Source organism: Aulostomus chinensis, chromosome 11 (assembly GCF_037954235.1).
Source record: "Aulostomus chinensis isolate RoL2024-O1b breed Wild chromosome 11, RoL_Achi_v1.0, whole genome shotgun sequence".
NCBI lineage: Eukaryota > Metazoa > Chordata > Actinopteri > Syngnathiformes > Aulostomidae > Aulostomus > Aulostomus chinensis.
The window spans coordinates 3,021,449-3,045,638 of record NC_141330.1 but is presented as its reverse complement, the minus strand read 5'-3'; the positions used below and the strand labels follow the sequence as shown (position 1 = coordinate 3,045,638).

Here is a 24,190-nt window from a genome sequence, read left to right as displayed (position 1 = left end):
GACAGTTTCTAATGTTGAGGTTAGCGATATGTTAATCGTTAGCTCAGCTCTATCAGTTATACGTTAGCTTGCTCCTAGCTCTGATCATACACCGGGTAGCATTTGGTTTCACTTTATTATTCAGTCTGACCAGTTCCTCATTGTCGCCATCTTCCAAAATGGGCTTTTCTTAAGAGGGAGCCCTCATCGATAACCAGTCGCAGTATTTGACTTCACTGTTGAGTGATACTGGTCAGCCGGCGCAAAGTGAACGCAGAGAAATTTGAACGACTGCAATATAAACAATACATGAACTATGCCATTCACACCTTGTGTTTTTAAAAGCTACAGACATTTGAGCCGATGAGGAACCTCAACAGGATACACCCACCAAAGACTACACTTGGCCACAGATTGCCAGCGTCCACAAAACGTTTGCATGTTAGGGCCATAGCCGGCTAGCACGGTAAGTAGCCCCAATAGACCCACAAAAGCAAGTCAACCAGAAATCACCACCAGTGCAGACGGCCCCTCCAGTGGTTAAACTTGAGATATACTGTAAATTGTTTTAAAAGATATGCTGGACCTAATTAAGCTAGAACGCCCTGGTAGTGGGTACTGTTAGCATTAGCACGTATCATCGTTAGCACATACGTAGCAAGTTCAAGGGTAAAACAATGTCAGTAGCTTTCTCCAGGTGATACATGCTAACGTTAGCACGCCCTAGTACTGGGTACCTGCTGGCATTGGCACGTACCACCATTGGCACATACACCGCAAGTTCAAGGGTAAAACAACCTCAGTAGCTAGCTTATGTTGGTACATGCTGTTATTAGCATGTCTCACCAACGTTGTTTTCCCCCTGAGCCTGCTGTTATTGTTATAGGTTATTGTCGGCTAGTTAGCTTGATTGCACTTTCCTCTATAACTAGATTGATTCTGCTGGTTTAAGTTAAACTGAGACAACAATTTCATTGCCTTAACTGTTGAATTTAGTCAAAAAGACCAAACTTACGTCCATCGGTCTTCTATTTTGACAGCAGGTGGGGTCCCAAATGATATGTGGTCAATCAGTGTATAAATTAGCACCATATCTAATTATATGTCTGCTGCCTGTTTTTTTCCGGCAGTGTATTACTCATTGTTCTCCCTGACTTGTTTCACATGTCTGTGGTCAGCCATTTTGTCTGGATTCCCCTGGGGTTGTCACAGCGGCTTCAGCGCACCACGATGCTCTGATGGTGTCGCCGTCGTGCTGTCACCAACTTGGGTGCAAATACAAACCCCAGCGTTTTTACGTTTCTGCTCAGTTTTTAAACGCGCAGCCTCTTGTAACTGCACACGTGCTCATGCAAAGGCGCTCCTACCTCAGACTCGATCTGCCTCGGCCCCCTCTGCACATCTGATGAGGTGTTTAGTGAACTCACCATGATCATTTTGCACGTACGTATCATGGAATAAAGCCATCTGTAGAAGTGTTAATATGACACATTAATATCCACACACCTGCTACTTTAGTTTACACATTCCACGCACCACAGTTTCCATGATGAATATGACAGGTTTTATTTGTGTTTTTACACATGCATGAGCGATAAGATGTACTTGATGCTGTACATTAAAGAGATCCAGCTCATGAAAATTCTAAAACAAGGACCTGCGGGTTCCTCACGCTGTTGGCGGCGCCTCCCTTTGCTGCACGGCTTCTTTGTTTTGCTGATGTTGTCATTTAATATACGTCCTCAGTGTCTCTCAAACACATTGATGTAAGTCTTTGGTAGTACTCAAGTACAGCTTGAACACAAGATGTTGATTTAAATGAGCTGGATGATGGTGGGTGGGGTCGGGTGGGGGGCTGTAACAGCACCATCTGCTGTGGGCACACTTTCACTCCCACGCGAGCTCTGGAGGCCCGAGGACGGAATCATATCAGCAACCTGCTGTTTCTAAATCATCGCAGAAATTACAATCTCCAACGTTCCAGTTTGCTTCGAGCTTTTCCTTCCCATTCGAGCCGTTTCGACGGGATAGAAATCCACACTTCAGGAGCCGTGAAACAGAGGCCGATAAAGCGAAGTTCACATGTTTTTTTTATTGCGGTGAGAAATGCTTGATAAAGTGTACTATTGAACATCTGAGGTGAAATCAACAGTGGAGGTATAACAGGTTGCATAGCAGAGAGAGAGAGAAATAAAAACAGGAATTTACAAAGCTGGAATACAAAACAGTTGGTACTGCAGCGCCTTGCTGGATGCAAGTTATCACATTTTCAAGAGAGATTTGTGTCAGTTAAAAGAAACGCAGCTGAAGAAACCCATCGTAAACAAAGTTCACCAAAAGAAAAAACGCGCGTGCTTTGCGTTATCTCCATCATGCTAATTCTTTGCTTTGCTGTTTCAATGTCTTCTTTACACTGATGATTTTTTTTCCACGCTACTTCAGGTGGCCGCTGTTTGCCGACTGTGGCTGGAAGCAAACGAAAGTGGCGCCTGAGGTGGACCAATCAACCTACCATGAAATATTGAGGACATGAATTTATCGATATGTTGAAAATGATTTACATCTTGTGGCCACAAATTCATCAAATTGTGGGAACACTGCTGGAGAATTGCTTATCAAAAGCTCTGTGTGTTAAAATAATAATAATAATAATAATAATGATGATAATAATAAGATATCCCATCTGATCGGTTACAGGTTGAAGAACATGAATTTAAATTCTTTACAATTGTTCTTTAAAAAGGCTAAAACAAAATGTCTGAAATGCTCCTTTAGAGCACTGGTGATATTGGCGTCGGTGAGTTTTGGGGTGGAGCTGAGCTGCTGCTGCCGCCTGCCAGTGGAGATTCATTTCACATCATACTCTTACTGGGATTTCAACCCTGTGGGGGTGACTGGGACCAGCGCCGTGCGTCTCGAGGTGTCGGCTACGCTGTCAGGAAGAGTTTTCACGTGGTTGTACACAACAAGTCGTTGATGTGCTGGACAAAACCTGCTGCTGCTGCTGCTGATTGATGACAATTAATCTGCCATTTTAACAAACACACAAAAAACAAAAAACAAACCCAAAACCTCAGAGACCTGGACCGCAGCGCCTGAAGCTGTTGGAGAGGCCTCGTCTCAGTCGGCCTTCTTCTGGATGGTGAAGAGCTGAGAGCAGCTCTGCAGAGCCCAGTAGAGCAGAGAGAGGGAGACAAAGGCCTGGACAAGAGCGACACAGTGGGTTAGAACCACAGGCGTCATCCCAGTGATGGAGCGACTGGCTAGTTGAGACGTTGGAACCAGCACCGATTTAACCCCAACCTTCCCCACAGTGACAGCAGCTGCTCTGGTCCCTCACTCACCAGAGGAAACAGTTCAAACGCTTAAACTGCTCTACCAACCAGTACACTCCACACACACACACTCCACACACACACACACACACACACACACACACACACACGTCCTAGCTTAGCTGTTTTTACTGAAAGTGGAAACTTGAGTACTTGTATCACAGGTCACTCAACACTTTTATTCTGCAACATTTCAAAGGAAACACTGCAGTTGTTTTTTTGTTTTTTTACTCCACAATATTTACTACCACAGTTACTCTAAAGAAATATTTTGGATAGAAAACATTGTAAAACTTGATGATGATGATGTACTTTTTGAGCAAGTAGAATGTGTACTTTTACTTTTCAAATACTTCTAAACTTTAACCCAAGTAGAACTGCGAATTGAGACTTTTTACCAGGGTAGTACTTTTTATCTGGGTAATCATACATTTTCTTAAGTAAAGGAACTGCGAACCTCTTCCACCACTTTCACCAGAGACGACCAGCAGCGTAACTTGAGCGTGCCGCCTCCCGCTCGCTACATGAAACGACAATAAACTCCAAGCTAGCTAGCTAGGCGACGTGAGACGAGCAGAATGTTGTTTCATTCCTCTTCGAGAACTGTGAGAAGTTCACAATTCTTTCCAGAGAAAGGAGCACGCTGACGTACCGGACGGTCCGAAACGTCACCAACACACTGGAGAACAGACTCATTATCAGCTTCCAGAAAGTAGCAACGCAAGGCTGAGGCTTGTCACGTGACATTGTTCCGTTTCTGGACAAAGAACGCAAAGATGAAGAACTTTGTCCTTTGCTGATTTGTTGGGTTTAGCTTCCAAACTCTCTTCCAGTGCTGTGTCTTAAAAAGAAATAGCAGCGATGCTTTATTATGATTATTACAATGATTTTTGTCAGCGCCGACTCCGTTGTTAGCGTGTCGTTTGTAGATAAGCTAACGTTCCTCAATCTTAAACCAGGAAGTAGCGACCAAACGTAGTCATGGCACTCATTTGCGAACCCGTTCAGGTTTCCAGATTCGCCCTGGCTGACAGCCTCCATAGCTCTGATTCACATAAAATATTTCAGACGTTGTGATCGACTACATCAGTGTGGAGCCATGGAAAATCATTATCTTATATATTCAATATATCTTACCTTCAATAAAATTACTAATCATTTACCAAACCTGTTGATCAACGAAAAGACTAATTAGTTATGCTGTGAATATCTGCCACCTGCTTCATACCACAGCAACAAAACTGCAGCTTTTTATACACAAATATGTCATTTATCATTGAGTTTCAGAATTCTACAATCATTTCTTGATTTAAAATTAAAAGACTTCTTCACCTGGATTTGAAATCATTACATTTAATTTTCGCTTTGATTCAAATTTCTTTCCACATCTTTTACATTTCAAAGACCTGAACGCCACCAGGTTTGCCGCTCTGTTGAGACGCCGGCTTTGAATTCTTCAAAGGACGCAGGGCGAGTACCGAATCCCGCAGTTGCTTTTAATGTTAGTGGAGGAAAGAAATACACTCTGACTTCCTCCGGATAATAGTATCCTTTTAAACCTCAACTAGAAATGGTTTCGAGAACACAAGCGAGGTGGCCGTAATTTAAAAATAACCGTGACAATAATAAAACGTCAAAGAGCGACAGGTATCATTTACGACCGGCGAACACGAGGCCAAACAATGCAAGTCAATCTCTAATTGACAGAAAACAGCGGGACCCTTCAGCTGCGGCCCGTCTCCTGATGATGTAGAAAGTGCACCCCAGGGTTAAGGAGACGGGCTTTCCCCCCCGATGCTCTCACGACAGGGTCAGAAGGGTCATTGCCGCGGAGGACCAGGCCGCTCTGCCAGAAACAGCCCTCGCCTCCGCCCCTCGCTGCGTTCTGGCCCATAAACTACATCCTACATTGCAACTCGAGCCAAAACCAGACCGCTGTCCATCACAGGCGAAAACCGTTCCCCCCTGGACGCGGCAGCTGTGTTCCTCTGAGAGAACAACGCAGACCTCCTCGCTCCGGTTCCCTACCTGCTCTGACTCACAGAGGAGGAGAACGAGGGCAGAACGTCAGATGAAATGAACAGCAGACTCAAGCATGCCTGCGCTCTCTCCTCTCATGTTTGCCACATGAACTCAATATCCACGTTTGTAACGTAGTTTTTTCCTCTGAACAATGACAGTAAATCCACCGCGACAAAAGCCTGACTCCAGCGACGTGCGCCCCCAATATGAGAGCCTTTGAGTTTATTTTATATATTTTATATACATGTCTTTATTAAATGTATTTTTGTTTGGATTGAGCTACCAAATAATGCATAAAAAGGAAATAATGGTCGCAGGAGTTGTCTCTCAGCAGGCGTGGTACTCTGGAGGGACTTTGGAGTAGTTTGAGAATATGTGATTTCGAGGTACTGCACAATACAAAAAAACAACCTGACTGCAGACTAATTTTACTTTTAACCGTTGGCTAAACTACTTAGTGTACCACTAATATACACACCCTTGATAACTGGCGTGTTGTATGACGTGTAGTTGATATTTTACATGTATGATGAGTGGCTGTGGCGTACTGTGTATCAATGATGTGGAAATTAGAAGCCAAATAAATCTCCTACTCTTCTGCTGCTAAGCAACAGCAGCATGTCAACGTCACCGTGGAACAAATAATAATACGTGGCTCGAATTCCTGGAATCACCAATAACATCGTTTTCATTTGGTGACAAAATGTCACTCGCCTTTTTTTTTTTTTTTGGCTGTTTTAACCAATAAACGACAACACTGTCCTGTAGATTTCTTTGTCTACAGTTACATCTGAAAAGTAGTCTGTGCATCCCAGAGAGAAATAAAAATATCATTCCCATGTTTTCCTGCCAGTAACCACACTGAAACTGTTTTTTTGCCGTCACTGCACACGCAGCGGTAACGCTCACCAGCCCGCTACACCAGCCGGCCGGTAACTGCACACCTCTGCTCACGAAGGCGTGACGGGCCGACGTTACTCAGAAGTAAAAACCCGGAGCCCGTTTGTCTCAGAGACGCCAACCGGGCTCGGCAGAAGCTCACGAGTCACGTTTCCCTCAAACAGACAGATGGAAACGTGACAGAGGTTTCCCCCCTAAAGCCGCGTGTCGAGGCGGAGGAGCGTTTCTGTGGCGTTCGCTGGTTCACTCGCTGAGCTCCGTACTAACAGACGCGAGCAAATCCATGTGGGACACATTACATCGTGGAAGCTGGTTTGATTGTCAACAAATAAGCAGGAGAGGAGCAGCAGCAGCAGCAGCTCTTTAACTACAGATCCCAGCTTATCAACCCACACTGTTTGGAGGAGAGGGTACTTGGTTGAGGGAAGTACTACAAACAGCCCCTAGCATGTGGTTCTTGTAGATGTCCTCTACTTCTCTGAGCTGTATTTACTCACGGCGGCTCCTCTCAGTGTCCCTCTGCCTTCGTGGAGAGACACTGTGGGGGACAGCTTCACCGTGAAGCCCCATGTGGCGACGGCGGTGGCCAGTGTGGGGAGGCGCGCGCCACAAATGGCGTCAGAATCGGGACGATGCGTTTGTGGTCGTGTTTTACACCTTTTAGGAAATAACAGCTCCAATTACAATTCCACTGCAAGGCCCCAGGGAGCAGACTTCACCAGTACCACGACACAAACCGTCTGTACTTTTGTTGATGGCTTTTTTCTTGTGTAGACAAAAGTAGAAGTACTTACAGTGTGTGTCTGTGAATACCCTAATCTATATATTATCAGCGTTAGGAGGGTTAAGTAACGGAGAAACGCAGAAAGGACAAACGTTCCATTCGTGACCTGAAACCAGTGAATGACAGGAACGCCATTCGTGGTCTGAACTGGTGCCTGTGCTCCTCTCGGCACTTCCTGGGTGGGGGGCGGAGCTCATGAGCCATCTGTCCTGTGTACTGAACTTTTTCCCCTCTTTCTTTTCAATCAAAACACATATCTATCATATATCATACATAACATATCTAATATGCAAATGTGTTGATCCAGTTTGCATTTGGTTGCACTGCCCCCCAGTGGCAAAGACTGACAATGACATAAATATGTTGGGGACATGAGTACATGGAGACATTTTTTCCATCCAATTCATTTTCTCTGGACTTATGAGCAGATTAAATTAGCATTGGAATGATTCATTAAATGCACTAAAAACTACACGGAAGGTTTCATGAGAAACTGCTGCACCTAAAAATAAAATGCCTTTGTTGTGTTTTTCCAGGAGCAGTTGTAGAAACTCTTTGAGTGAATCGGAGGAAAAACGTTCCCAATTTCAGATACGAAACGACAGCGACGCCATAACACGCGCCAAGACCTTGAAAAGACCTTTCTGGCTCAACTCAACCACACAAAGCACCAGCGATAAGTTGAAACACGCCGGGATGTGTGGTGGTGCCGCTGGCAAGTGTCTCCCAGCCTTCAGCGGGTTAATGCGGCAGAGTCCTGCAGCTCTCCGGCGCAGCTGCACTTGTGATTGAAATGAAAACAAGGTAGGATGGCTGCTGTCAGACGTGTGATATATGACCTGTAATGGGATGTTTCCAGAGCTCCCTCTACATATGGCCGCCTACAGACCGCCAGATCTGGACTGAGCTGTATCGGAAAATAATTCTGAGCTTCTTCTTTTTTTCGTTGTTGTTGTTGTTTCAGCCTGGCTGCAGTAGCGTCCGCTGCATCCACACACTGCAAAGCTGTTCAAACAAACCGTTTAGAAGAAGAAAAAAAAATGCGATGAAATCCCCTGATCCAAAACTTCTAACGCTGAGTCAGGGTCGAAGACAAAACCCACCTCTCACCAATCGCACTTGTCAGCGCTGGAGAGTTTGGCTGATTTTCAGCTCATGTGGCACTTCTTTTTGTTTTTTGATGCCCTTGGAATAATAATAATAATAAAAATTAAAATAAAGTTCAACACCAATTCCAAGAGCAGCAGGGATGAGGGGTACTTGGAGGATTTAGGTGATTTTGGAGGCATAAATGCAGCCGCTGGAAGTACGACGCTCGCGCTGCGCTAACCGTCGCCTCAACAGGTTTCCTGCGCCTGACCTGCCGACGTTCACAGTCTCCATTTTCACGTGACGCTTCAGCGTTCCACCCGCTGATAACGGCTACTTCTGTGCTCTAGAAAAAGATCTTCATATACGAAGCAGGTGCGAACCAGAAAGCTAATTTCAGGAGCCTGACTAAACACCCGCTGAGGAGGTGACGAGGCAACCCAAGGTTCAGCAATGCTAGCGAGCTTCTGGGTTTTAGGACCCGTTCCATCAGCCCATATTTGCCCCGCGGAAGTTTCTTCAGACGTTCCGTTTATTTCCACGATGATATTTTTGTTTGGCGTCTGTGTCAGCTGAGGGCAAATTGTGATTTCTGACATCAGTCTTGGTGTCGCCTCAGAACTTCACAATCGCTGCATCCTTGGTGTTTTGTGTGAAACAACTGAAAGAAAACAAATTTTTCATACATGGGAACAGTTAAAATACTTCTACACTATTTACTATACCAATACTTCTAATACTGCTGATACTTTAAAGGGGCAAATACACAGTAAAGACACTATAAATCCCATACAATAAATACACAGGTGCACCAGAACACATACAGAGTACAACATAGGTACACCTGCATGGGAACACACACACGCACGCACGCACGCACGCACGCACACACACACACACACACACACACACACACACACACACACACACACACACACACACACACAGAGCTTCCTGTCTGGTCATTATGAGCAGATATACAGGCTTGGTGCTCAGGAAGGATACGCTAAGCAGGTTAACACCCCACCAGAGAGCCAGCGTCGTGCCTGCTCTGTAGCACAGCCATGAGAAATATTGCTGTCACACTCCCACGCACACCCCCCCCCCCACCACCACCCCCCCCAATTGACACACATACACCCCCCCCCCCCCCACCGGCACACATACACACACATAGTGCAGCCAGACAAAACACATGTGAAACGGCAGTGAAAGTGTAGGAAAAAATGAAGTGGTCTGATGCCAATTAACAATGATGATGTTGTTCTTTACGCCAGAGGTTTGTTCTTTACGCCAGAGGTTTGTTCTTTACGTGAGAGGTTTGTTCTTTACGTCAGAGGTTTGTTCTTTACGTCAGAGGTTTGTTCTTTACGTGAGAGGTTTGTTCTTTACGTGAGAGGTTTGTTCTTTACGTCAGAGGTTTGTTCTTTACGCCAGAGGTTTGTTCTTTACGCCAGAGGTTTGTTCTTTACGTCAGAGGTTTGTTCTTTACGCCAGAGGTTTGTTCTTTACGTGAGAGGTTTGTTCTTTACACCAGAGGTTTGTTCTTTACGTCAGAGGTTTGTTCTTTACGTCAGAGGTTTGTTCTTTACGTCAGAGGTTTGTTCTTTACGCCAGAGGTTTGTTCTTTACGTGAGAGGTTTGTTCTTTACACCAGAGGTTTGTTCTTTACGTCAGAGGTTTGTTCTTTACGCCAGAGGTTTGTTCTTTACGCCAGAGGTTTGTTCTTTACGTCAGAGGTTTGTTCTTTACGCCAGAGGTTTTTTCTTTACGCGAGAGGTTTTTTCTTTACGCCATAGATTTGTTCTTTACGCCAGAGGTTTGTTCTTTACGCCAGAGGTTTGTTCTTTACGCCAGAGGTTTGTTCTTTACGTGAGAGGTTTGTTCTTTACGTGAGAGGTTTGTTCTTTACGCCAGAGGTTTGTTCTTTACGTCAGAGGTTTGTTCTTTACGCCAGAGGTTTGTTCTTTACGCCAGAGGTTTGTTCTTTACGCCAGAGGTTTGTTCTTTACGTCAGACGTTTTTTTCTTTACGCCAGAGGTTTTTTCTTTATGTGAGAGGTTTGTTCTTTACGCCAGAGGTTTGTTCTTTACGTCAGAGGTTTTTTCTTTACGCCAGAGGTTTTTTCTTTATGTGAGAGGTTTTTTCTTTACGCCAGAGGTTTTTTCTTTACGTGAGAGGTTTGTTCTTTACGCCAGAGGTTTGTTCTTTACGCCAGAGGTTTTTTCTTTATGTGAGAGGTTTGTTCTTTACGCCAGAGGTTTGTTCTTTACGTCAGAGGTTTGTTCTTCACGTCAGAGGTTTGTTCTTCACGTCAGAGGTGTGTTCTGTACTTGAGCCATTTGTAGTCACATCCCAGAAGTCTGTGGAAGGCTCATCTGAGCCAAAACGGGGGACAAATTCCAGGGAAACGCCTTGTATCTGTTCACTTGACTTCAGCTGGGCAACACCTCAACAGAGGAGACTTAAGAAATCACATAGTCTAGATAAAACAGAGGAGACACACAAAGGGGGAAGACACGTGAAACAACAACGTCCAAGCTAGCTAGTAGCACAGCTAGCCAGCTAGTAGCGAAGCTGCTCCCATATGACTGGTTGATACGTCTGAGACTAGCAGCAGATGACGGCAAAGCTAAACCACCGCCGCTGAAATATCAACCAAAACTGGACCCACTCAGCCGGTCCAAAACTCTGAGTGAGTTCAGAAGCTCTCAGTCCATCGCCTACTTCCTGTGTACAGACCTGCGTTCATTTAACATCGTAGAAAGGAGGGTTTTTGTGGGATGCTATTGAGGCTTCAACCCGGGCACATAATTCGGTCTTGCTTTTTTTTTGGGGGGGACTCAGGAATCCCCAACATTTCGGCGTTATCAGTTGCAGGCTCAGTCAAATCACGCTGACCCTTCTTCTCCTCAACTCTCATTCCTTGATGGTAGTAAAGTTGAACATCCCTCAGCTTTCTCTCCTTTGACTCCCCTGTGGATGGACAGACTCAAAGGTGACGCATCCTGTGGCAAACCTTCGCAGTCGGGTTAACTGGACTAAACCAACACAAGTGGGGTCCAAAAACCACTAGGACTTAGACTTGGTATTTGCCAGTTGATTGATTTATTGAAATAATGATTCATATAAGCATGATTAAATATAATCAAAGGATTGCTGGGGCTTTGGGGGGGGTGGTGAGTTATGTTAAGATGTTTTTAAAAAGACAAAAAGTAGATAAGCAACAACTCTGTAAAAATGAATAATGGGTATGCATTCGCTCCATTTCTCAGGAGCCGATGGACGAGAAGATAGGAGATTATTATTTGTTATTGCAAATTTCTTATTTTCACGGAGAAAAGACCAGCCATCTGGGTCCTCTGTGAATTAGTTCAATGGGATTCCAAACCAAAGATGAATGAGTCTCGAAGGGCCTGTAAGAGGTTTATCTTTCCCCCCGACTACTTCCATCCACCCACTGTTATTTAGAAAAATTATGACAGTCTCCGTTGAGTTTTTTGCCAACTGTTCTCCAGCCCATTCTGTGTTCCTGCACATGTGTGACATCCTGGATATGCGAGCCCAAGCAGGCAGCAATCAACGAGAATCAGAGAGTCCAGAATGAGCGAGCAGCGAGTTTCAAGGTGTTTGCACAGACGCAAATCTAAAATCTACTGCCTTGTGTCATCTATTCGACTGAGACAATGAAAATACAAGGATTAGAAAAGAAGACAAACATGCCAAGGGCCTGCAGAGGGACGCTGTGCAAAAAGAAATAGAGCAGCTCAGCTCAATGCTTCAAAAAGTTTTTCCAGGGCAGAAGCTCAGCACCTCCGAGAGGAAGAAATCCCTCAACTTAAAAGCAGCTCCAAAGAGAGGACACAAAGTGCGCAGATGCCCTCAAGCCTCAGCCTTGAAAGACTGACGCGTCGAGGTAGAATGTCCTGCAGGACGTGACCATCGGGGTCACACACCTGGCTGCCGTGCGCAATGAAGATGTACAGACTCACAGAGCTGCCGTGCGACACAGTAGAAGGAGCGGTGGACACGGGAACACCGCTGCTGACCGAGGCACCACTGGGAATGTTACATTCCCGTCGATGGCAGGTCGTGTTGTGGCGTCAGAGTTCAATCACATTTTACCAGTACATTTCCACGACTTTTCCAAGCCCGTGTGTAAATTCTCATGTCCACGTGTGCTCTTAAACATCTGTACATACACAAATAAAGAGAGAAATCTGTGACAAAATGAATGTCGTGTGAAACAAAAGGTGAACGGTTTGATACGACCTGATCATGGATTACAGGGTCAAATATTCAGGTATTTCTGAAAAAGATTTCCATGGCTTTTCTAAAAACAACAACAACAACAACAAAAAATATTCCAACATTTTCATGTCTGGCAATCACCGTTTTTGGAAAAAATTCCAGAACTATTCCAGGTCTTTCACGGCTTAACTTCTGGATACCACAGACCAACAGGCCAAACATCATCAAGAAGAAATGCACAGTCAGCGTGGTGACGACCAGGAGGGTTCATATTTCCAGAACCGGGCCCTCGTGCCAGCCGAAACTATGCATGACTTGGGTGTGTGGGTTTGTGTTCAGGTTTTTTTTTTTTTTCCTTTTTTTGGCATGACTCAGGAACCATGCAGTGGGTTGGGATAATGAAAAGAGCATCCTGAAAAAAGTGTGTGGGGGAGGATTGGCTTTATTATACAAGTCAGTTAGTTTAGCAATACTGCAACTCGAGTTCAAGTGAATGTTTGAGCCAAACATAGAAAATTTTAAAAAACAACAAAAAAAAAACCTCCAGGCATTCCTGAGATATCGTTTTAATGATTATAGTACAGACAGCCTGGCCATGAGAGGCGACAGCGACCTTTGACCGGCGATTTATTCTCCACTCACTCTTCAGTCCCAGTGGACATTGGGGCCAAATCTGAAGAAATTCCAGAGAAAAATGGTGGACTCTGTTTTGGGTAGATCTGTATTCATTCAAGTGGAACTGATCAAAAGTCTCCCGTCAGTGACGACATAGAAGCAAGCAGGAGGTGGTACCGGTACCGGTCTAGTAAGAACTAGAAAGGCTGGTTTCTGCGGTCGGAACGTTGCTGGAAAACAGCCGGCACCTGCTGAAGCTCTCCAATAGCGTGAAGCCGGTTTGCCAGAAACGCATCGATCAATACTCTGGATCTGTATCAGTGCACATGGGTGTCATGACCAATCCAGTTTAAAATGTTGCTGGACTAATAAAATAATATGTTTCTGTTATTAAATCATAAATGGAAAACGTTTGCATGACACTTTTATCCAGCCCTTTTTACAATCGTCCTCATATTCTCCCCTTTAAACAAACTCACGCACCAATGGCGGCGAGCTTGTCACTACAGCCAAAACTTTTGGGCTCCCGCTCAAGGGTACTTGACAGCAGGAGAGCAGATCAAACCAGCAGGTCGTAGATTAGTGGAGGATTCGACCAGCGGGAGCGGGGCTGTCGCAACGCAACCACGATGACACAACGCACCAGAATAAAAACTCATCTAGAAGGAGATTTTCTGAATCTTGCGACCTTAAGAGTTTAAGCGCGTCCACACTCGTGACCCTTGCTGCTCACAAACCCTGGCAGCCGCAGACATTTTCCAGAGCCTCTGTAGCTTGAACGATCGTGAAAAATAAAGAATTTCATTTTACTAGAGTATCAGATGTGTGATTGTTAGCCAGTATGAGCATAGCGGAGATTAATAAACCGACTCCAGAGCGATGAAAGCCGGCTCTGCAGTAAAGATTGCTGGACTAATACGCTGCGGCCTCCGTCAGCACCACTTGGAGTGATTTTACTGTAAAACTTCTTTGTATTTCAGCACTATGAATGTCTTTTATTATTCATTGTGTTTTGAATTTGGGAGTCTTTTGAAATCTGCCTTAATAATCTTTGTTTTTGTTGAACTAATACTCAAAGGGGGGGGGGGGGGGGGACCAACAACCCAGGACTGCTCTCATCAGGTTCAATCAGGTTCACATGTTGGCTCTGAAGCTGCATCATAAACTGGACCGTGTTTCAACCATGAATGAAGCACAAGTAGGAAGACGAATCTAAAAGAAAGTGAACTCTGGCCACAGAAACGAACCCACCGAAGCCAAACTAAACACTGCTGGAGAACTCTCAAAGGTCCAATTGCTGTTAGATTTTCAGAGCTTTACCTGGCAAGTGGTTTGACAACATAAACCAGGCGGTTACTCTTTGACGGGCACGATCCCCTGCACACGGAGTGATAATATTTCACACGGTGTACTGTCGACCACCCCGCTGTTTACACCAACGGAACAGTCCTCCCCGGCACTTCTCATTCAAATCCCTCCATTTTCTCCCCGGGAGGAGATTTCCTTTCCTTTCCATTCCTGCGAGCTCTCAGATGATGTCATGCTTGCCGAGTTTCCACAGCTCCAAACAATCCTGTTAATCTCAGCGCTGCTTCTTGCTACCACATATTCCCGCTTCAAAAAAAAAAAAAAAAACAAGGTTGCCAACCTCTCGCACCTGAGATTTGACGGGTGGAAACAAAGCACTCCGATAACGGTGACCTCTCACCCTTGGCGGTCTTATCTGCCCACCCATGGCTGGGACGGCAGGAAAAGGTGGGTGGGGTCTGCAATTTTTGCGGACAATCAGGTGATGTGTTAAAGATAACGGCCTTTGTGTTTGACATGGACTTCATAATATTGTTCTGACCTGCGCATTTATCTTTCCCATGAAAGTTTGACGTTTAAAAAAAAAAGAAAAGAAAAGAAAAAAAAAGAGCTTTTGGATTGGATCGGCACAAAGATGAAAAGATGGAAACTCCACTTGGGTTTGAAAACAATTTGACTTCTTTTCATATTTCGGACATTGAGATTCTGTCTGTAAAACTTTGGGCTTGTGTGAACGTATTTCTGACAAGGAAGCGATGCTGCAGGAACAGAGGAGCAGAGCGGAGGAGTGGAAAATATTAAACCACACATGAGTCCCTCTTCTACAGACGGGCAGTAACGCGTTACAGTAAAGGTACTGTTTCTGAGGAGCTTGGAAGAAGAAAGTACTTCCATTCAGCCGCTGGAATATTCCCGTTACTTTGATTCCATCAGGAGGAATAGAAGTCAAACATAAACTGAAGGCTTCGGCCATGCCTCAAAGCCCCAAAGTGGATTTTTAATGTCAACAAGCAACAAAAATCTCTTTTCTCAGGGTTCACGTTGGAAACGTGTCGTGACAAACGTGTCACACAAATGTGTTGCAGTTACGGTCAGTCTCGACCGAGGCCCTGCGAGTTCCATGACGAGGAAAAGATGGAGTGAAGGAGAAAATAACGATGGAATGGAACATCCTGGAATTTGCAGAAATGTGGATGCAATCTTCTTACTGTAAATGCAAGAAATCTCAGAATGCGTGCGACTTGATTAACTCAACAAACACTCGTCCGCTGGATGTTGAACTCGGCGTGAGCGTTGGCTGCGGCTGCCTCCAGGAGGTACGGTCTGAGGTTTCTGGAGTCTAGAGTCTGAGATGACAGTGAGGATGACAGAGGTGACGGGCTGAGATGACAGACTGTGAATGTCAGGAATCTCCGTACGCGCGTCTGCCTTTGTCGGCGCCTCTGGAGCTTTTGTGACGTCACACAACCCGCGGCCCCTCCCAACGACAGGGACACAAAAGTACCTGCCTCCAACGTGGTGTAATTCCAGTCTGCGGGGCTTCACGGGACACGGTGAACCAGATGAATTAAAAGTTTTATTCGAGTTGACGACAAGTAGACGCTCCTGACTGAGTACAATAAACTGTAACCAGCACACGGATGAGCCTTGGCCAAGTCACGGCACGGATATCCGCTGGCGAGGATATCCATAACCTGAGGGGTTCCAGATTGACCGAAAAAAGAAACTATTTGAGACAACATGAAGTGTCCCATGCATTTTGCATCCTGGCTTCAATGTGAACCTCATCCAAAATGTTTTCATGCCATAAATCCTGGTGGAGAAATGCTAACAATCTTTAACGTTAAGTAGCCGCCGTAAACACGTTTAGACGCTCCTGCGGGTCACACACACCAACAGCGCCACTTGCACGGGCAGCCACAGCCTCATCGCGCCCGCCCTCCGCTCCACCGGCCCTGCTCACTCGGTTACCAGCCCCTCGTCTGGACCGCTGAGGCCTTCATGTGAGCCGCCGCACAGACACAGCGAGTGGGCGGCGAGGCAGCGCCGGTTTACAGGTCAAGCCTGTAGCTTTACAAGGGAAATCTCCAGAGCCACTATAAATACCACGGTGAACTTTAAGGGTGCAGTATATCACACCACTGGTTCTGAAGTACCACAAACCGACCCGAGTTTTTGTAGTTTTTTTTCTTTTCTTTTTTTAGCCCCCACCCCAACGCCATACGTGACTGTACAGTTGCACGGGCCTGAATACAATTAAATGTGAATTCCCCCTCCTCCATCTTGGAGGATTGTTAATTGATTGGCCCGACTTCAAAACACCCCCCGCAACAAAAGGCTACCCGCTCACCTCACACGTCAGACCCATATATCATTAAAGTACCTTCAAGTTCGGGGGTGGTTTTACGTTTTTTTTTTTTTTGTTGTCGGTTTTTTTCCCCTCCTCCCTCTGCTGTAGTTCTGAGCAAAAGGCACAAATATGTCAAGAGCCATTTCAAGTAAATTGTGAGGGTTTTCAATGAGCCCCACCTGCGAGCGAGACATTTATTCAGCTCAGCCTGATGTACTGTGACTTGAAATGAGGCCTAATGATTCGCTTAAGGAAATGGCTGCATAAAACTTACAGTGCTGTCAAAGTGACACAGCCACGCAGCATGTGAGGCATAAATCAGGAGGCTTCGCTCTGAAGCTGATTGGATACGCACTTCACCTTACACATGGTTTAGCAACAAAAAAAACAAAAAAAATTTTTTTTAATTCATTCAGTTTTACGGTGAGAAAAAAAAAAAAAAGGAGGAAAATTGTGAAGTTGTCTTTTGAGCACCTGAGCAGCACAGATGTGGAGTCGGAGGACAATAAAAGCAGCGACTCAGGGCTCTCACGTGCAAATCTCATCAGCCAGCTCTAGTTAGCAGCAGACGGCACTAATTGGTTCCAGAAGCGCTGCTCTCGTTCGCACTGGCTGGGATGGCGAGCAGCGGGCAGAACCGGGAGAGAGAAAAGAGAGCCAGGGAAAGGGAGGGGGAGAGGGGTGCAAATAATGAGAGGTCAGCCGCCATCTACAGTTGGGCTGCCAGAGCCAGAAAGGCACGCCAATTTTATGGTCAATTGGGCGACGCATCTGGACTCATAGATCACAGGGGCGCGGGGCTGGACTTAGCACCCAGCTCACACACATTCACACACACAAAACAGACCACACAACACTCACAATCACACACACACACACACACACACACACACACACACACACACACACACACACACACAGAGGGAATGTGTCGGGAATCATGACGTGTTTCATATACAGTTTTCCTACCCAGACAATGACTTCATAATCTGAAGATTCGAGTACGTTTCTGTGTACTGGCATCACTGAGTCATCGTATGAACACATGATTAGCTTCAGCTGATCCAGAATGCTGCTGCCAGGCTTGGAGCAAGGACGAAACCAAGCCTGGCCTCATCAGATGGTGCATGAATAACAGTTTCTCCATCCATTTCGCCTCAAGACAACGCATTGCTCTTTCTGCATGTCACTTCACCCCGGTGCTGTGGACAGTCCTACAAACCGCTCTGACACATGTTTCTGGGATTATTTAGGAACATTTATTTTAGCCACGTTTCTGGTGTCAGGCGGGTGCTTTTAATGAGACTCCGAGGCACTCTTCAGCCGTTGGATTGATCGTTTTCATTTGAGCCGCAGCCCTGATCTTTTCCTCGGCTCTGACCGAGTGGTTCTTAATGCCAAAACATAACCACAGCGCTGCCAAAAATATCGCATTCTCCACCGAAACAAACAATTCATGATCTCTGCCTTGGTTTTCTCAATGGCTGTCAAGCTCCACCCTGTGATTGTACGTGTGTATAATGTCTTTTTAGTGTATAAAACAACTGAATGTCACTGTTTCATTCAAATAATACCAGGAAAGGCCAAATTACCTGCAGGTTAAGCTGCTATGATTTATTGTTCTGAAGTCTTTTGTTATTTTGCGTGTTTTACTTTTGTGTTGAGCTGCCCTACGAAGGGAAATGAGCGACCAAAACAAATCTGCCTGACGTCATCATAATAATCTGTAGATATTCATATATCACAGCTGAATTGTGTACACATAAACCATAAAGATCTCCTTACCTCCGTGGGCACAGCCAGTGAAGACAGCAGGGGCTTCACGTAGCCGTACCGCTGCACCGTCACCATGACGACACAGCGCATCATCTCCAAGAAAGCAGCGGCTGGCCTGAGCAGGAGGACACATCAACCAATGACACCGTGGCATTTCAGCTTCGTCGCCTACTGACCCCCCGCTTGCACACAAACGTCGCCATGACGATGATGTTGCAGGAGCAACAGTACTGTTTTTCACTGGGAGAACCTTGAATTCCCGAAGCAGATTCGCTTCAAAGGTTAAGACGTTTTAACATTTCGTCCTACGGCTTAAACGACCACAGTCGTAAGTTCTGAACAGCGGCCGCTAACAAGTGGCAAAACTAGATCACCGAGGTTGTCGGAAAGATTCAAACATCATCAAGCTGGAGAAGTGGTAGAGTAACGTTAGCTGACTGATCGCGTTCACACTTGAAATATAAAAAATCCCACGGCTTTTGGTCAAGGGAACCCGTGCTGATGCCAACTTCCAGTCTGGCCGCACCTCGTCCCTGCAGCACAACAGCAAACGCCGCTACAGAAGTAAGTCACAAACAAACGTCAGCACCGTACCTCTGGTCCATGATGAAGCCCAGGGAGGTGAGGGTGAGCAAAATGTAGCAGGTCATCCCAAGAATGTAAAACTGGGACAGCACCTAGGAATCAAAACATGTTTGTACGTCACAAGAGATGAGGTTTGGGACAAAAGCACATTAGATTTTAAACCTTAAATCAGTGTCACGCCTGGTTAGGTTCCGATCACAGGAGACTTTAATGGGAGAAGAGTCATCAACCGCAAGGCTGCTCCGACTGTTTATTTGGCAATGCCAACCAAAACATGTCCGACCTTCAGAAAAAAGTGCACTGGCACACGTAGGATCGTGCAGCAAATGAACTCCGCCTCTTACTTCGCACTGACATGCCTAGTTTACGATGGTGCGCTAATCGACTCAGATGGGTCTTGACAGGGGACTTGACCACAGCAGAGGAGAGGAGACTGCAGTTTGAATCCCTGCAGCCCCTAAACTGAGCCAAAACAACCAAGATCGCGGCACAAATCCCATGCAGATTCTTACTGACCTTTTCCAAGCTATTTGCAGTTCAAGAAGACAGGGACACAGTACGTGATGTATGGCCTAATTTGTGGTCTCTAACCTACGGCCTTGGCCCGGGGCAGCAGCTGGAAGCCCGGTGTCTCCTGAGGATGCTGTGGGCTGTCAGCTTAGGTTTATATGTTTTAGACACTCAATACAGAGCGTAATCCTGCTGGCTGCTCCCATAACGTACATACACAGACGGCCATATTTAGTCAACCTGAAATCAGCCCATCAACAGGACGCAGTAAAACTGTATGAGCATCACAATCCATAAGGCCCCCTAAGACCTGAACGATCCGAGAAATTACCCATGGGGTGGCCACAAGTCACAACTTGTTCCCTCAAGTCAATGCATTGTGCTCAAAAGGCAAAATTATTCTGATGATTTTGAGATATGTTTCATTTTAGCTGTTTGTGAAGCCATAGTGTTTAACTTAAATTAGCCACAAATCATAGAGCTGGTAGCTCTAAAATAATCAAAAAGTGCGTATGAACTGTATCTCGTGGTAGGGAACAAGTTACATCTGGAGCCTAAAAAAAAAAAAAAAATCACTACATTGATGTGACAGTTCAAATAATTTGGCATTGAAATAACTAAATTGGGGAAAAGTTAGATCTTGCGTCCTCAAAATAACCAAAATGAGGGAGCGCGTTTGATCATGTGGCCACAGATTAATTAAATCCATCTCGTGACCTCAAAATAACAAAATTATGAGAACCAATTATATCCTGGAGCCTCAAAATAACAAACTGATGGACCAAGTTAAATCTTGTGGCCACATAATATGTTTTTTTCCTGCCTGTGGCCACTGCAGGGCTCCGTAGAACAGAGCGGGACGGCCGGGTTTGGCTTCCTGCGAATCAAACGGGGGAGGCAGAGGAACAAGAGTCATCAAAGACTGTCAAAGTTGATTACAGCGGAATGAGCAACAGCCGGTGTCATTCGAGTTCAAAGGCTACAGATACAGTTATTTCTGGGGAGAGGTGTAATGGCCAGAGAACTGTAATGGCATCAGAGGTTATGTGAACCAATCTGTGTTTAATAACCCAGTGGGATCAGAGGACCAGACAGATTTGGTCACATGACTTTATTTGTTTGTCTATCCATCACCCTGGAGAGCACGCGCCTGAGACGCTGCGCTCCGAAGAAAATCAAAAAAAAAAAAAAAAAAAAAGAGAGAGAGAGAGAGGAAGGTTTGGTTTGCGTGACGGAGTGTCAAACTGCTGCAGTAACAGCGAGGGACAGAGATGAAACTTGATATGTGGTGGCGGTGTTGTGCAACCACCAGCAGGCCGATTGTGTTTCTCTGCTGCCCCCTGAGACGGAGCAGATTAACTCATTAATTCAGGTCATTACTGCAGGCTGAGTGGACGGAGTTACCCAAGACAAATACACCTGCGCCTCCGCTGTGAGCGGGGAAACACTCATCAGTCTGAAACCTCACATCCACTCGTGTATCACGACCCCGGTGGTGGCTGGCGGCTGATTTACGTGGCAGTTTCAGTTTCAGTTTCAGTTTCAGCGGAAATAGGAGTACTGTCTTGTTATGGCTTGTTATTCAGACACAGGAATGGACAGAAGTATGAGAGTCCCCTGGTCCGAGGCGTAGCAATAAAATAGGGCGCTCACAAGGAACCAAAACTACAACACCTGGATTTTACTCTTCTTCTGCTGCCTCAAAACTCTCAGGGTGACAGAATCAGAGTTGGCCTTTCCACGAGGTTTGGAGACAGCCGGCCGGCCAAAGTTTATGACACCTTTACGCATCTCGAATTAGCAGTTAGCTTTAGCGCGACACAGACACGCAAGGAAAGCACATGCGCCGAAGTTTTTCTGTTCTGTTCTGCGCATGTAAATGGGAATATCACAAATCTGAAAATACTGGTCAGTTCCAAAATATATTAGAATCCCAGAGGGTGTAAAAAGTCAAATCTTTATATTCTGTCATTTATTTATTTTATAATAATCTTTACAGAATTTCTGCGTCTCAAGAAAATCAGCGCCCCCAGCTGGCCACGCACGCCCCATCTCGCTGCGCATCTGTGTTTTGAATACATATTTTCGCCATTTACTGTTTCCCAAAAGAACAACACGGAGAGGAAAGTGCTGAAGCCTCAATTAAAAAAAAATAAAATAAAATAAAATTCCAATTTAGCAATTTCCCATGACATTATCAGAATTAACTAATAATTTTTTCAGCGTACAGTTGTAAAAAAAAAAAAAAAAAAGTCCAGCGGAGAAGTTTTGAAAGGAGGGTTTGATCTAAGTTTGGTATTAGACTGAGAGTCTTGGGGGTTTTGCTGTTTTTTTTGTTTTTCTTTTAAGGTGGACTCCTGAGTCCACAGACGGGGAGTCGTTCTGATATGAAAGCGCAGGGTTCAGTCCACTTCCTCCCTGACCGTACTAGTAACCCTTCAGCAAACCCATCATAAACACCGGCCTGCTGATGATGTAATTGAAGACCAGCTTTACTTGTTTTCATGACTTCAAATCTGGCAAAGCCCATAAATTGTCCTGCAGTGTATCATCAATTGTCAAGCTAAATAAGCGGCTAGTGGACACACGGGTATAAATACCTAAGAGCGACATGATTTATCGTCGGGTCAGAGAGCTCACTTTGTTATTTTCCCTCCAAGTCCTGATTGCTGCATCCTGAAGGCTATTTTGGTTGGGAAATGGTTGACTTGACAATTAAGGCGTTTGTGTTCACTGCTGGACCACCAGCTGGGGTTTCATTCGCTGAGAAGGAGGGGAACCTTCAACCCTGGAAGGGAGGTGAACGTGTGTGTGTGCTTAAGGGGGGGGGGGGTGGGACCCACAACTGAAGGCGCACTGGAGGAACACAAAAAAGACAGGCCATTTTATTTGTAGGTTTTGAAGGAGCTGGGCGTGACAGCACTTTTTGGCTAACCAAAACTATGCTTAGGGGAAAAAAAAAATCCTTCCAAAGATCACTTCTGTTTCCTTTTATTCTGATGAAGGAGGAAGGTGGTCTTTTGGCTTCTCCAGTGGAAAATAATAGACAAAGGTTGTTCTAAAGGGGAATGCCGATCAGTCATTCTGTCATGATGTTAGGCAGAGCTCGTCTTTTCCTGCTGGCAAGCAGACGACTCAGCTTGACCACAGACCAGCCACAACAAACTCCATAATTAGGTTAAATAATGTTGGCAAACAAACACGCAGAACTCCAGCAGTCTTAGATTAAGAGCTCTGGAACACCTTGTCGTACTTTTAGAGAAGAGAAATTACAGTAGCATGACCGAATCTAGTCTGGGCTCTTTTGAGCGAAGCAAGGATTCTAACAATGAGGTTTCAAACCAAACCCCCCCCCCCGGTGACATTTACAGTTTTCCAAACGCGGCCAGTACGTACCTGCTTGTTTGCAAACACATCATGGTAAGTCCACACCACCAGCAGGAAATGTATGACCACATAAACTTGTAAAGGCAGCGACCAGCTGGGCTCATGAGGCACTTCCTTTCCTGTAACCTGCAAATGGAGAATAACTTACGTTTAATTCACAATTTTTTTATTTATTTTTTTGGTGGCACCAGGCCTGAACTTCACGGGCAAACATTTCCGCTTCCTCCATGAGACTGGAACCATTTTCTCATCGGACATTTGTCTCCGTTCCTGAGATACAAAAAGGAATTCACAAGTCACCGTGCCTCTGTTTTGTAAACCTCTTCAAAAAACTTTGAGGACAGGTTTTTTTTGGGGGGGGGGGGGGGGTCAACATAACCTTTTAAATTTGATCTGGGAGAGTGGCGAAACCTGGCCGGCTCACTCATCACGCCACGCCGCTGCTGTACTGACAGGTGGATGCCGCGAGCGCAGTGATGGCGATGTCACACGACAGGTATCAGGGGTGTCAGTCACAGTGGAACCAAATCAAAACCTCCCTGACCTGGTGCAGATGAGGTCAGCGTCCGCCTCCGTACCCGCTAAGCCACACCCACTTCAGAGGAATCCCATCACTGTGGCCTCCCGCACCATCTTGTAAACTTGAGGGCACAGGGAGACCACAGGCCTCCGTCCAGGTGAGCCCAACCCAATGTGACCTGCTGCTTCAGCAGGAATATTCTAACTTTCTATCGCCCACTCGCACCGGGCTGGGCTCCTTGGAGGTGGAAGACGGCTTCTCGACAGTTTTTGTTTCCAGCAAAATCCCCATGAATATTTCACCTAAATCTTCTCCAGATTTGAGAGACGATGGACATCCAGCCAGAAACAGGACAAAACAGAAAGAAGCTGTTTGTTTCGTCAGTCTCTCACTGGTTGCATTTCAAAACCGGTGAAAATTAGCTTGTTGTTTTCCACCAGGACTTATTTTTGTAGCGGTTTCCCTCAAACACTGAGGAACATATGAGTCCCTCCATTAGAATTTCCTGAGTCATCTGACCTGTTTTTGTCTGCCTGTGCGTCCAAACGATGAGTAATTAGGCTTGAGGGCTTCGCGTTGAAACTGATTTCTCTTTGGGACTGAAGGGGCCAATCACAGAAGCCCGACTCTCATTCGGGGGGTTTCCCAAGATCCCGTGGAACCAAACCACCATATGTGGGTTCCCCCCGCATCCCAAACCCGAGCCTGTAGGTATTCCAGCATGCTGCTCTGCTTTATCTCAAAAAGCTGAAACACACTCAACCCTGCTTCACTCCCCT

At 45.6% G+C, this 24,190-nt stretch overlaps 1 protein-coding gene across 2 annotated transcripts in view; it reads right to left on the bottom strand.

Annotated features, from left to right (window-relative positions):
- Window positions 1-1,555: 1,555 nt before the first annotated feature.
- agmo (alkylglycerol monooxygenase) overlaps window positions 1,556-24,190 on the bottom strand; it is a 47,914-nt gene continuing 25,279 nt past the window's right edge. Inside the window, exons 10-13 of one of the 2 annotated variants that reach the window (XM_086217735.1) lie at window positions 22,901-23,017; window positions 19,004-19,086; window positions 18,419-18,524; window positions 1,556-3,180 (exon numbers count right to left, since the gene is read on the bottom strand). In XM_086217735.1, the coding sequence (XP_086073861.1) occupies window positions 3,100-3,180; window positions 18,419-18,524; window positions 19,004-19,086; window positions 22,901-23,017 (387 nt within the window). In that variant the 3' untranslated portion in view covers window positions 1,556-3,099. Of the gene's footprint in view, window positions 3,181-16,962; window positions 17,246-18,418; window positions 18,525-19,003; window positions 19,087-22,900; window positions 23,018-24,190 lie in introns of those variants that run through there. The other variant, XM_086217736.1, reaches the window with a different exon arrangement.